Here is a 15725-nt window from a genome sequence, read left to right as displayed (position 1 = left end):
TCCAATGCTTTTCTAAAGCAGAAAGTGAGAAAATATGGTTAAGCAGTATATGCCCTGAGAACCGCAGTTGTGACAGTGGAAAAAGACAGGACAATTGTGAGATTGGGTATTGAATCCTTTTGTATCAGGCCATGTCTAGGCTCATATGTTTATCTTTCTTTAATATAGGTGCCTCCAGATTTACAGAATGAAGTTCTTCTTAGTCTTTTAGAGACCGATCCTGATGTAGTGGACTATCTACTCAGAAGAAAAGCTTCTCAATCATCGTAAGTAAATATGTTTACAGCTAATCCTAGACATTTTTCAAGTAATGTCTGTTTTCTAAAGTAAATGCTTAGGCTCTAGGAGCCTCTGTCGTAGATCCTGTCATATTTGCTGGACAGAATAGTGCAAAATATTTGGCAAAATGACAGAAACCCGGGGAACCCATTAAAGTGAATACAGTGAAGGAAATAAGTATTTGATCCCTTGCTGATTTTGTAAGTTTGCCCACTGTCAAAGTCATGAACAGTCTAGAATTTTTAGGCTAGGTTAATTTTACCAGTGAGAGATAGATTATATATTTAAAAAAAAAGAAAATCACATAGTCAAAATTATATATATTTATTTGCATTGTGCACAGAGAAATAAGTATTTGACCCCTACCAACCATTAAGAGTTCAGCCTCCTCCAGACCAGTTACACGCTCCAAATCAACTTGGTGCCTGCATTAAAGACAGCTGTCTTACATGGTCACCTGTATAAAAGACTCCTGTCCACAGACTCAATTAATCAGTCTGACTCTAACCTCTACAACATGGGCAAGACCAAAGAGCTTTCTAAGGATGTCAAGGACTTGATCATAGACCTGCACTGGGCTGGAATGGGCTACAAAACCATAAGTAAGACGCTGGGTGAGAAGGAGACAACTGTTGGTGCAATAGTAAGAAAATGGAAGAAATACAAAATGACTGTCAATCGACATTGATCTGGGGCTCCATGCAAAATCTCACCTCGTGGGGTATCCTTGATCCTGAGGAAGGTGAGAGCTCAGCCGAAAACTACACGGGGGGAACTTGTTAATGATCTCAAGGCAGCTGGGACCACAGTCACCAAGAAAACCATTGGTAACACATTACGCCGTAATGGATTAAAATCCTGCAGTGCCCGCAAGGTCCCCCTGCTCAAGAAGGCACATGTACAGGCACGTCTGAAGTTTGCAAATGAACATCTGGATGATTCTGAGAGTGATTGGGAGAAGGTGCTGTGGTCAGATGAGACTAAAATTGAGCTCTTTGGCATTAACTCAACTCGCCGTGTATGGAGGAAGAGAAATGCTGTATATGACCCAAAGAACACCGTCCCCACTGTCAAGCATGGAGGTGGAAACATTATGTTTTGGGGGTGTTTCTCTGCTAAGGGCACAGGACTACTTCACCGCATCAATGGGAGAATGGATGGAGCCATGTACCGTCAAATCCTGAGTGACAACATCCTTCCCTCCACCAGGACATTAAAAATGGCTCGTGGCTGGGTCTTCCAGCACGACAATGACCCGAAACATACAGCCAAGGTAACAAAGGAGTGGCTCAAAAAGAAGCACATTAAGGTCATGGAGTGGCCTAGCCAGTCTCCAGACCTTAATCCCATCGAAAACTTATGGAGGGAGCTGAAGATCCGAGTTGCCAAGTGACAGCCTCGAAATCTTAATGATTTACAGATGATCTGCAAAGAGGAGTGGGCCAAAATTCCATCTAACGTGTGCAAACCTCATCATCAACTACCAAAAACGTCTGACTGCTGTGCTTGCTAACAAGGGTTTTGCCGCGAAGTATTAAGTCTTGTTTGCCAAAGGGATCAAATACTTATTTCTCTGTGCACAATGCAAATAAATATATATAATTTTGACAATGTGATTTTCTGTTTTTTTTTAAATATAATCTATCTCTCACTGGTAAAATTAACATAGCCTAAAAATTCTAGACTGTTCATGTCTTTGACAGTGGGCAAACTTACAAAATCAGCAAGGGATCAAATACTTATTTCCTTCACTGTAGGTACCCTCGGGCGCCATTGGTTTCTGTCATGCAATGGATCCAGGGCGCTTCCATTCTTCTCGTTTTTCTATTTCTATGGCGGAACAGAAAAATGAAAAGTAAGTGCCAAGGTGGACAGAGCCAAACTTATCTGAACACAATTCCTACTGCTCAAAAAGCTGTGAATGTACAGTACACTAGGCCCTATAAGCAAGGAAATAGAAATTTTTTTATCTATGTTTTCTACCTCAAGTGCAGTGATGGTTATCGTGTTCTGTCACTAGACACCAACAACTCTTTACGTGAATGCAGGTGCATATTTTATATGCAGATCTCCATATGGGTGTGAAGATTTACATGTGTCGCAAGCTGGTAACAGACGGTGTAGCCATGCAATGGACATATTTTCTGTTGCATAGCAAACAGCAGGGCAAAACAATTATTCTATGGGGAGTCTGAAATAATTACAATGACTTACTTTCTGTTTTCCCTTTATTATTTAAAATTGTCTCATTTGTTAGTGTAGTGGTACACCATCATAATAATAAATAAGTAGATACCTAGATCCATATGTTAAAGGGACACTTAATGTAGAAAAAAAATACAATATTTAAAAAATCCTAGCAAATCCTCCCTTAAAAAGAACTGTTCAGCTTTCCTGACATGTTTGTTATAGTAAATACTTGTATTTCCTATGATATAATTCTGGAGCATCTTTTCGTAGAACTCTATGCTGTTTTGTTCTTCTGTTATTTCTCCTGGAAATGTATAAATACATTGATAACTGTCCGTCATCATTCCCCGTGTAAATAGGGTGTGTAGTCAAATAAGAGGGGAACTAGTATCTGTCCTTTATACTTGCTCTCCCTTTATGATCCACGCCTGACTTTGGCTTCAGAAATTACATAAAAAAACCTGCAGTTGTACTAAGACCCTTAGGCTGGGTTCACACGACCTATTTTCAGACGTAAACGAGGCGTTTTAAAATATGGCTCCAATACGTCGGCAAACATCTGCCCATTCGTTTGAAGGGGTTTGCCGACGTACTGTGCCGACGACCTGTCATTTACGCGTCGCTGTCAAACGACGACGCGTAAAACAGACGGCTCGTCAAAAGAAGTGCAGGACACTTCTTGAGACGTAATTTGAGCCGTTTTTCATTGATTCCAATGAAGAACAGCTCCAAATTACGTGCGTAATTGACGCCTCGCAAAACGCGAGTACATGCAATTACGTCTGAAATTACGGAGCTGTTTTCTCCTGAAAACAGCTCCGTAATTTCAGACGTAAATGCAGTTATCGTGTGCACATAACCTTAGAGTGTGCAGCAGCACATTCCATCAAAAAGAGGAATGGCGTACTTATACCTCCGACATATACTGCAAATGGCTTATTAGTGCATTCTGAGCTATTAGAGGGGGAGTAGCTCTGTATGGTGTCGTAAATATGAAAAGGAGGTTGGAAGTGCCAGTCTGGAGGTCCGAATCCTGGCAAGTTCTCCTGGTCTCGTCATCTAACCCTGCCCAACTCCTCCCACTTTTTCATAATTGACAGCGGCACGATATGGCAACTTCACTGAACTCTCGCAGTGCATGCGCTGTAGGACTATGAGGATGTTACACTACAGCAGGTAGCGTGCTACGCATGCGCCGGACATAATGCAAGCCGCACATGCATGAGAGTTCAGTGAAGGGAACAGTGAAGTTGCCATAGCTTGGTGCCGTTAATCATGAGGAAGGGGGAGGAGTTATATGCCAAGGCCAGGAGCACTTACCGGGATTTGGACCACCTGAAAGGCACTTCCAACCTCATTTACATATCGAACATTATTAATAATAATAATAATAATAATTATTATTATTATTATTATTATTATTATTAGTAATAAAAGAGTATGTGGGCACATATGAAAAGTCTTCCAAACGCTAGTACTTGTTTAGTAGGCAAAAATGAGGTGACAGATTCCCTTTACACAAATACATGTTCCTAGCTTTTCACTCAATATTTGCGATAATATACAACAGCAAATGTTGCGGTAACAATAGATTCTTACAGTATTTAATTTACATAACTGTTGAACTAATTATACCCATAATACTGTCATCCTTGACTCGGTGGCCATCAGTCCTGATCCTCTCTGCACTGACCTTAGGAAAGTAAAGAAAACTATGACTTTATAAAGTGCATACAATAACAGCATGATATCATAGAGTGAAGAGGACTGAGTAAATAGCAGATGTAGCTCTAAAAAGGGCGGATTCAGATGAACGTCTAGGCACCACGCCAGAATACTGGGGTCAAGAACTGAGTTCTGAGTAAAGAAATTTAGAAACTTGGGAATGGCATGTATTTACAGAAATGCTGAAACTATAAGGACACAATTAATTGTAAGAAGTCTGTTGGGATTTTATATTTTTTATTAAATAAAGCAAATAGGATCAATTTCTTGGGTGAGAAATATTAGGACCAGCCACTAAAGAAAACTTACTAATGCTAGCTCAGAGAAGTTCCAGCATCAGATTTTTATCTTGTGTGATGGTGTGCTTTAGTTCCTGTAAATCCTCTTGCCTTTTATAATCATACAGTTGTAATATGTAGAATAATGGCGGCAGAGACAGACCGATTCTTCTTGCTTTTACTTGGGCAGCAGTTGCATATAACTTTAAACAGTAGTATGATAACAAAAAAACATCCGGTGTTGCTCTGAAACTAGTATAAGTGTCTTTAACTTCTCTTATAAATCCCGGATCTGTGGTATGCTATACTACCTCAGTCCTGTTATAATGCACCACCGTCTTTCACTTCTATATGGTGATATTAACCCCCCCCCCCCCCCAGTGATTTCTCACATATTCCACCCCAGGGGCCATTTCTTTATATATTCTCTTTGGGCCTTTACTTCGACTCTCTGTCCAAACAGTTTTCCAGTACGCACTCCGAATGATCCCTGTTGGCTCCTTGCAAGCAGAAGGGCTTTCCTTCTTGTAATCTTATGTCGGGCTCTTGATGGTAGCTACGTAGCAGCACAATCCCTCCAACAGCCGCTCTCAGCAGTATCTCTTTTGTTTTGCTCTCTACAGCCAGCTCCTGCTCTCCTTACTGCCAGACTCTTCACTCCCCGCACCCAAACCCTTACTCCCACCTTTTTTACCTAAACTAATGGTGTGCACCACTTCCTCTTCAAATCTCCTCTGCTATTCCAGCCCTCTTGACCAGTGTACCACCGCCCTCTGATGAATGTTCCGAATACTGCGCCCAGCACAGACATTACCATCTTCATGGGTTACATAGTAATACAGTAATCACATAACATTATAAATGTTCAAGCTAAAAATGGCTACATCATGCAATGTTTACCTAAAGGATCCACATCCATGTGACTGACGAAGAAAGTCTTATGAGCTAAACTTGATAAACATATATGACTAATGCTGACTCCTGTATTGTTATATCTAGTAACATATGTGGCATTACAGTATGGTGGCAATATTAAAGGTCACACCACCTTTTGGGTGCAATAAGCCCTATAGGTACATCATGACAGTGCTTTTTGGGGACAAAAACATTATTATTGTAGCAAAGTCTTGGGACAGACCCTTTGCCACATATAGGACAGCAGTATTATAGATGCAATGTGACAGTCTGCGGCTTAGGTCAGATTTTTGTATTGGGACTCAAATGTTTAAAGGCTATGTACACTATTGTAGCCAATTATATATATATATAGCATCTTTAAAAAATATTTGTATCCTATATGCCAAGAAGTTGTATCTTGCCGTCAACAACAATTCCGTCAGGTCAACTAGACTGACAGCTCGGCAGAAAGGTGGTCCTGCGTGTCTGACAATGATCACATCTAAGTTCATGAACTTAGATGTGATCATTATCAGCTTTCTAGCAAGCCGCCAGTCCAGCTGACCTGATGGAATAGGCTTTGACGGCAGGACACAAAGAAGCTGAATCTGAAAAAGTAAAAAACTATTTTAATGAAAATCAATTTAAAAGTTGCTTCTAATCAAATAAAACATTGATTTAAAAAAATAAAATATGGGGCTACAAATGTGTACGTAGCCTTTAAGTAACTCTGCTTTGTGGAACATTCTGGGCCCACTTTGATGGCACAACTGATTTGTAGTTACAAAATCCTGTTTGTACAGTAATTGCTATACTGTACTATTATATAGGCACAGTTGCGCCATGGATATTGTCGTTGCAGTAATGTTTAAAAGAAGGAATATGTGCTGAAGGAAATTATCCATGCAGGCTGCTCTTTAGACCTTATGCTGTACATGCGGGGTCGGATTATAGGTTGGGCACATGCCCCGATGGCTTCCACTACCTTAAAAATTTAGTCAGCCCCCACCAGCAACTCTTCCTGCTCAGGTTGGTTCTATCTCTCTCACTCTCTCTCAGATTTATATATAAATCTATGAAATTCAATGAACCTGTAGGCAGGTATTAATGACCTTGAATCTTCTGTCAGACGGAAAGGCCTGTAGCCAAATGTAATATAGGGGGGCTTTTAAAAGTTTCCTATAGGGCCAAGAATTTTATAAATACACCCCTGACACTCACAATTTATATGGGTAATATTTGAACTATTCACCTCTTGGACCCCCCCTTTTGAGGAAAACAGGGATCCCCTTAGGGCTTACTGTCAATCCTATACAAGTGAGAAGAGGTGGAGACACATGAGTTAAAATCTAATGGAGTCAATAATTCAGCTATCTCCATAACTCAGTGGAGAGGGCCACAGACATGCATGGGCACCTCTTCTATATTAAGATGCTATAGAGGGTCAGGTGGGGTGCAGGTTCCAGAGCAGGAATAGGGCCCTTTTACATGGGCCAATTATCGGGTGAACGAGCGTTCATATGAATGCTTGTTCCTGATCATTGCCCTGTGTAAACAGGGCAACGATAAGCCGATGAGCAAGCAAACGCCCGTTTGTCGGCTGATTGTATCGTTTATGCAGCAATATATATTATCGTTGTCGGCAGCACATCTCCCTGTGTAATCAGGGAGATGTGTTGCCGACAAGACAATTCTGCATGGGGACGAGCGATCGTAGCAACGATCGCTTGTCCCAATACATAGCTCCTTGTGAAAGGAGAAAACAAGCGAAAATCAACAAGCTGTCTCCTGGATCGGCGTTTGTTTTTGCGGCCAATATTGGCCGGTGTAAAAGGACCTATAGAGTCGTCCCCACCTTAATCCAGCCTTGTGTGCATGACATATACATCCATAGAAGAGGATAAACTTACACCTTCCATATAGCAATCTGCATGGATAAGATACATATAAACAAACAGTACCCGCAGCAAGTAGCACATTGGGACCAATTTTATCACAAATTTTATTACAATATAAAGTATTTAATCATTATAAGGGTATGTTCACACGGCCTATTACGGCCCGAAAAACGGCCGAAAAATCGGAAGCAAAACGCCTCCAAACATCCGCCCATTGATTTCAATGGAAAAAGGGCGTTCTGTTCCCACGGAGCGTTTTTCGCAGCGTTTTTTACTGCCGCGAAAAAGAAGTGCAGGTCACTTCATGGGACATTTTTGGAGCCATTTTTCATTGACTCTATTGAAAAAAGCTCCAAAAACAGCCATAAAATACGTAGCGAAAAACGCAGCAAAAATCGCGAGTGGCTTAAAATACGTCTGAAAATCAGGAGCTGTTTTCCCTTGAAAACAGCTCCATATTTTCAGACGTTTCTGGTCACTGCGTGTGAACATACCCTCACAGTAAGTATGTTTTCCAATCTAAGATGTAGGAAAAAATTTACAATCTATGAAAGGAATTCAAGTGCACCATGACTGTTGATAATCTCCGTTTTTCCTTCCTTCCTGTCATCCATCTGTCCAATAAGTTCATTAATGTGTCATTTATTTCCCTTACATTGTAATATTTCATAGCTGTTGTTTTGTCTTCCTTTGCTTTGTTATTCAGTGAAACTTATGGACATGATGCTAGATCAGGGCTAACAAATGTCAGGTCTATGAACACGCCGGGCGACAGCCTAATGGGCGACAAATCACTTAGAACACATAGCATAACAGTAGTCTTCCGGAATGCAGCACATAAAATAATACATGAGCCACATCTAACCAATAGGTACCATGTAAGATATTGTAACGTAGCAACAGGTAGGCTTAATGTAATTTCATAAAATGAGTCACAACTCCCACACACCTTAAATGTCACAAAGACTAAAGAACCTACTCAGTGGATTATAATGAACCATAAGCGACAATAAAACTGTACAGAACGTATCGCTCCATGTGGCATAAAATAACAGTCTTCACCCCAGCATTATGTTTGCAGCTTTTCTTTCAAATCACAGCTAAAGTGCCATTTAAAACTTTGGAAAATATTGTTGGGGCATAAAAGTTAAATATTCTACATAAGTGTGTCTGTAATATCTATTATTGCCATTTGCTTCCCATTATGTGTATCTGTTTCCCGCATTTAGTGAGTGCTATCTTCTTATGTTTACATTATCAGCAGTGACCATGAATACTCCAATGGATGCCCAAATAAACGAGACAAACATTTATTGTATTACATTTACTATAATGTAGCCAAAATGACAGGAAGGAGCCATTTAAAACCACAGTGGGACTCACAAAATGATTCACACATATATCACATATACACTACCGTTCAAAAGTTTAGGGTCACTTAGAAATTTCCTTATTTTTGAAAGAAAAGCACAGTTTTTTTCAATGAAGATAACATTAAATTAATCAGAAATACACTCTATACATTGTTAATGTGCTAAATGACTATTCTAGCTGCAAACATCTGGTTTTTAATGCAATATCTACATAGGTGTATAGAGGCCCATTTCCAGCAACCATCACTCCAGTGTTCTAATGGTACATTGTGTTTGCTAACTGTGTTAGAAGGCTAATGGATGATTAGAAAACACTTGAAAACCCTTGTGCAATTATGTTAGCACCGCTGTAAACAGTTTTGCTGTTTAGAGGAGCTATAAAACTGACCTTCCTTTGAGCTAGTTGAGAATCTGGAGCATTACATTTGTGGATTCGATTAAACTCTCAAAATGGCTAGAAAAAAAGAGCTTTCATGTGAAACTCGACAGTCTATTCTTGTTGAAGAAAAGAAGAAATGATCCAGCGCTGAGTCGTACTTTGGATTTAAAAAGGAAGCAGTATTCCCACCTTTATTGGGGTATTGAAATAAAATTGAAGGGAGACGCAGTCCCAAGACGTGTGCGGATAGTAGGCGGTTTGCCCTGGCCTACGTGTTTCAAGCACGAGCTGTGCTCTTACTCATGGCAAAAAGAATGTGGACATTCTTTTTGCCATGAGTAAGAGCACAGCTCGTGCTTGAAACGCGTAGGCCAGGGCAAACCGCCTACTATCCGCACACGTCTTGGGACTGCGTCTCCCTTCAATTTTATTTCAATACCCCAATAAAGGTGGGAATACTGCTTCCTTTTTAAATCCAAAGTACGACTCAGCGCTGCATCATTTCTTCTTTTCTTCTATTTGCACACCGCAAGCCGTAGCGGGGATCCGAGCGGAGAGTCTGGAGACGCATCAAACTGGTGAGCTGGAGGTTTCCTCCCTTCTTTACTAGTCTATTCTTGTTCTTAGAAATGAAGGCTATTCCATGCGAGAAATTGCCAAGAAACTGAAGATTTCCTACAATGGTGTGTACTACTCCCTTCAGAGGACAGCACATACAGGCTCTAACCAGAGTAGAAAGAGAAGTGGGAGGCCAAGCTGCACAACTGAGCAACAAGACAAGTACATTAGAGTCTCTAGTCTGAGAAATAGACGCCTCACAGGTCCTCAACTGGCAGCTTCATTAAATAATACCCGCAAAACGCTAGTGTCAATGTCTACAGTGAAGAGGCGACTCCGGGATGCTGGCCTTCAGGGCAGAGTGGCAAAGAAAAAGCCATATCTGAGACTGGCTAATAAAAGGAAAATATTAATATGGGCAAAACCACACAGACATTGGACAGAGGAAGATTGGAAAAAAGTGTTATGGACAGACGAATCGAAGTTTGAGGTGTTTGGATCACACAGAAGAACATTTGTGAGACACAGAACAACTGAAAAGATGCTGGAAGAGTGCCTGACGCCATCTGTCAAGCATGGTGGAGGTAATGTGATGGTCTGGGGTTGCTTTGGTGCTGGTAAAGTGGGAGATTTGTACAAGGTAAAAGGGATTTTGAATAAGGAAGGCTATCACTCCATTTTGCAACGCCATGCCATACCCTGTGGACAGCGCTTGATTGGAGCCAATTTCATCCTACAACAGGACAATGACCCAAAGCACACCTCCAAATTATGCAAGAACTATTTAGGGAAGGAGCAGGCAGCTGGTATTCTATCTGTAATGGAGTGGCCAGCGCAGTCACCAGATCTCAACCCCATAGAGCTGTTGTGGGAGCAGCTTGACCGTATGGTACGCAAGAAGTGCCCATCAAGCCAATCCATCTTGTGGGAGGGGCTTCTGTAAGCATGGGGTGAAATTTCTCCCGATTACCTAAGCAAATTAACAGCTAGAATGCCAAAGGTCTGCAATGCTGTAATTGCTGCAAATGGAGCATTATTTGACGAAAGCAAAGTTTGAAGGAGAAAATTATTATTTCAAATAAAAATCATTATTTCTAACCTTGTCAAAGTCTTTACTATATTTTCTAGTCATTTTGCAACTCATTTGATAAATATAAGTGTGAGTTTTCATGGAAAACACAAAATTGTCTGGGTGACCCCAAACTTTTGAACGGTAGTGTATGCTATGATGCAAAAGGCTTTAACACACACTATGTTGGTTATCGCACCCCATTCCTACAACTATTACCACAAGTCTTTGATCATACATTTGCAATTAGTTGGAAACAGAATAAGGATGAGTTGTCTTGTCTCTAGGAGGTCATAATATCAAATTTTACTTGAAGGTTTGTGAACCCATTAATAAGTTAAACATTTTTTTATTTAAATTGAAAGCTACTGCTTGTCTTTAGTCTTACACATGCTTTCCCCAAGTAAACCATCACACACGGCTGTCCATGTTCGGCTGTCCATGTGCCACTGAGTGAAATATACGCTAGCCAAGAGCTGGAGTAGATTTCCGCTATATTTTAGGTCAGCTTCTGGCATAAATTATATTAAATGCAACGGGCCACGAGTGGCCCCACCCTTTTCAGGTAAAGAAGGTGGTGAGAGCGGTGCAAACGGCTCAAAACTCACAAATCGTCCCCCAAAGTTTGACAAGATTGGTGTGGAGGAACTTGAGTGGTTGCACACAGTCCTGACCTCAACCCCATGGAACACCTTTGGGAACAGTTGAAATGCTGTTTGCGAGTTATCATTTCTAGTCTAACATAAATGTCTGACCTTACAAATGCTCTTTTGCATGAATGGACATAAATTACCACAGACAGACTCCAAAATCTTATGGAAAGCCTTCCCAGAAGAATGGAGGCTATTAGAGCCGCAAAAGGGGCCCAACTCCATATTAACAGCCATGCATTTGGATTGGAATGTCCGACAAGCTCATGTAGGTGTGATGGTCAGGTGTCCACATAGTCTTGGCCTGATAGTGTATGTACAGTGAAGGAAATAAGTATTTGATCCCTTGCTGATTTTGTAAGTTTGCCCACTGTTAAAGACATGAACAGTCTAGAATTTTTAGGCTAGGTTAATTTTACCAGTGAGAGATAGATTATATATATATAAAAAAAAAAGAAAATCACATTGTCAAAATTATATATATTTATTTGCATTGTGCACAGAGAAATAAGTATTTGATCCCTTTGGCAAACAAGACTTAATACTTGGTGGCAAAACCCTTGTTGGCAATTACAGCAGTCAGACGTTTTTTGTAGTTGATGATGAGGTTTGCACACATGTTAGATAGAATTTTGGCGCACTCCTCTTTGCAGATCATCTGTAAATCATTAAGATTTTGAGGCTATCACTTGGCAACTCGGATTTTCAGCTCCCTCCATAAGTTTTCGAAGGGATTAAGGTCTGGAGAGTGGCTAGGCCACTCCATGACCTTAATGTGCTTCTTTTTGAGCCACTCCTTTGTTGCCTTGGCTGTATGTTTCGGGTCATTGCCGTGCTGGAAGACCCAGCCACGAGCCATTTTTAATGTCCTGGTGGAGGGAAGGATGTTGTCACTCAGGATTTGACGGTACATGGCTCCATCCATTCTCCCATTGATGCGGTGAAGTAGTCCTGTGCCCTTAGCAGAGAAACACCCCCAAAACATAATGTTTCCACCTCCATGCTTGACAGTGGGGACGGTGTTCTTTGGGTAATAGGCAGCATTTCTCTTCCTCCAAACACGGCGAGTGCAGTTAATGCCAAAGAGCTCAATTTTAGTCTCATCTGACCACAGCACCTTCTCCCAATCACTCTCAGAATCATCCAGATATTCATTTGCAAACTTCAGACGGGCCTGTGCATGTGCCTTCTTGAGCAGGGGGACCTTGCGGGCACTGCAGGATTTTAATCCATTATGGCGTAATGTGTTACCAATGGTTTTCTTGGTGACTGTGGTCCCAGCTGCCTTGAGATCATTAACAAGTTCCCCCCGTGTAGTTTTCGGCTGAGCTCTCACCTTCCTCAGGATCAAGGATACCCCACGAGGTGAGATTTTGCATGGAGCCCCAGATCAATGTCGATTGACAGTCATTTTGTATGTCTTCCATTTTCTTACTATTGCACCAACAGTTGTCTCCTTCTCACGCTTGATTTGGAGCGTGTAACTGGTCTGGAGGAGGCTGAACTCTTAATGGTTGGTAGGGGATCAAATACTTATTTCTCTGTGCCAATGCAAATAAATATATATAATTTTGACAATGTGATTTTCTTTTTTTTTAAAATATAATCTATCTCTCACGGGTAAAATTAACCTAGCCTAAAAATTCTAGACTGTTCATGTCTTTGACAGTGGGTAAACTTACAAAATCAGCAAGGGATCAAATACTTATTTCCTTCACTGTATCTATCTATTATCTATTTATGGGGCAATAGTGGGCCCCTATGCAAGAATAGTAAGGGCTCCTTAAGGGGGTTTTACACAGGACGATTATCCGGCAGACAAGCGTTAATAATTGCCCTGCGTAAATAGGAAAACGATCAGCAGATGAACGAGCAAATGCTCGATCATCTGCTGGTCATATAGTTTTAAAAAAGTTAAAGATTATCGTTGTCGGCAGCACATCTCCCTGAGACGCGCTGCCGACATGATGATAATGTATGGGGACGAGCGATCGGCGTAATGCCCGCTCGTCCCCATCCAAAGCTCTGTGTGACAGGAGCAAGCAAGCACCGATCAACGATGTCTCGTTGATCGGCGCTCGCTGCAGCGGCTGAGTGTCGGCAGGTGTAAAAGGGCCTTTAGTCTCCAACTACTAATTTGATGAGTGTAGGGGGCTAGTTATGGACAAACTCCATCAGTGTTCTCCAAAAAGAATTGTTCATTCCTGTCAGTCACAACAATTCCTCCAATGGGTTTCCACACATATATCAAACAAGACTTGTTTTTATCCTCCACGGTGAAGACCTGCAACCCTCATCCTCAAACGTTTTATCAGCTGTCTTTAGCTTTGCTGCATTCCTTCTCATGTTCTGCAAGCAATTAGGCCTGATCGCTGGATATCATTGGCTCTCCCCTTCTCCCCTGTGTGCCAATATAGTTGTGTAATACACCTCCACGAAGCGCTGTTTGTCTTTCAGATTTTTAATTGGAAAAATATTTGCGATTGCCATGCTTTTTATGTATCCCTGTTGACCTGAAGATAATGTATGTTTGCAGTATTGTTGATGTTGTATTCTTATTTCACAAGAAATAAGTCTTTATTTTTTATTATAAGAAAATATGTTTTCTATTATTGCACTGCACAATTCCTCATAAATATTCACAAAGCATCTGATATATCTTCTTAGTAAAAATTTGTCAACTTGGGTCTTATGGGTGCCATAGGGAGGCAACTAGACAGTTCAAAAATGTAATCCACAGGAATGAAATGTAACAACATAATTTTTTGTATTCATTGTAAAATGTATTATTCTGAACTGTATAATATGTTTTAGTCTTAAATTCTTTTTGTGCATTATTCAAATTCAGATTAAGCCGTAGTACTTGCCTGCCCCCTAGTGGCTGTATCTAGGCATAATATTTTATACTTTGCTAAATCATTATGAAAACAGAATCTTATATATACTGTACAAATACAGTGAATAGAGTTAAAGAGGGACTGCACTTTCATCAAACTTTTGATATGTCTTAGAGACATATCAAAAGTTTGACTCAGTGGTGGTCCGTGTGCTGAGACCCCCACCGTTGCTGAAATGAAGGTGCAGAAGCACTCAGCTGAGCGCTTTACACCTTTGGCTGTGATCAGCTCTCCGTGTCAAGCTGAATACACGGCTCTGCGCTATTGATTCCGTCAAAAAAATGGAACCCTTTTACAACGGTGACAATAGGAAACCATTAGTAAAGTATCCTTCACTATTGAGATCAATGGTGATGCAAACGGAAGCCATGGTTTCCGTTTTCCTTTCTGTTGAGGGGTTCCTCCAAAGGAAAGCTCAGAGGGAACCCCTCAACGGAAAGACAACGCTGATGTGAACAGGCCCTTACATAGAACCCCCACTGATCCAAACTTTTGATATGTCTCGGACATATGGAAAGTTTGATGAAAGTGCAGTCGCTCCTTAACAACTGCATGATGGAGCTCCATGACCTACTCTATGTAACATACATCAAGTTTGTTAGTGTTTGCAAATGTTCTTGTATTTTACATGTACAGCACATGGACCGTGAATGAAAGCGTTACTTTTGGTTTCATTTTTGGAAACATTTATTCTAAATACGACTTTTCATAAATATGTAGATTGGAGTATTCTGAGAACTGGGCTTAACATAATTTTCTGTCTGTATCAAGCATAGATGGCTCCTAACTGTTTATATGATTTCCTTCTAGGAGCCCTGAACTGTTGACATCTGAAGGCTCTTTTTCCATTGAAGGAAGACACTCATCTACAGACTCTAATAAAGCTTCCAGTGGTGATGTGTCTCCATATGACAATAATTCCCCAGTACTGTCTGACCGATCTGCAACTGCAAGGCAAGAAAATAGCTCTGAGCAGATCTTAAAGACTGCGGAACACCATACATTAGTTAGTCATTTACTCTCCAAGTCAAAGGAAAATGCCTCAGCACAGTCTTGTCCAAAAGGTATGTAGTAAGTCCTACAAATTTACAAGCTGTGGTCAGGTGAGCTTTCCGATATATCTCTCCATTGCACTCCTTGACTGGAGTTGGAGGGAAGCGGCTTCATACATACAAACTGATTGTATTGAACGATTGAGCTCCTGTGCATACAATTACTACTAAACATAACCTCTGAGGATGGTGGAAACGTAGATCATGACATTAGCACTGTTTTTATGCAAGAATCAGTTCTCCGACTTAGTTCTATCCTTTCACAAGAGTACTTGGCAACAAAAGCTTGTAAATGTCCTCGCATCTGTAATATTTTTCTGTGTAGTATGTCATGCCCAGGGGTGTAGCTAAAGGCTCATGGGCCCCGATGCAAAAGTTCTTCTTGGCCCCCCTCAAACTTCTCATGGCCGATGGCCCGCAGCTTTCTGCTGCATCGCTGGATCTCCTAAGTGACGCAACGATGCAGCACTAGCAGCCAGG

At 41.0% G+C, this 15725-nt stretch overlaps 1 protein-coding gene across 2 annotated transcripts in view; it reads left to right on the top strand.

Annotated features, from left to right (window-relative positions):
• The window catches only part of ARHGAP6 (Rho GTPase activating protein 6), a 285658-nt gene that overhangs the window by 253355 nt on the left and 16578 nt on the right, over positions 1-15725 (top strand). For both annotated transcript variants that reach the window (XM_075852748.1, XM_075852747.1), the window contains exons 10-11: positions 169-266; positions 15004-15257. In XM_075852748.1, coding sequence (XP_075708863.1) covers positions 169-266; positions 15004-15257 — 352 coding nt within the window. The remainder of the gene's footprint in view (positions 1-168; positions 267-15003; positions 15258-15725) is intronic.

This window comes from Rhinoderma darwinii, chromosome 2 (assembly GCF_050947455.1).
Source record: "Rhinoderma darwinii isolate aRhiDar2 chromosome 2, aRhiDar2.hap1, whole genome shotgun sequence".
Lineage (NCBI taxonomy): Eukaryota > Metazoa > Chordata > Amphibia > Anura > Rhinodermatidae > Rhinoderma > Rhinoderma darwinii.
Note: the sequence above shows the minus strand (reverse complement) of the source record. Positions and strands in the feature narration are given on the sequence as shown.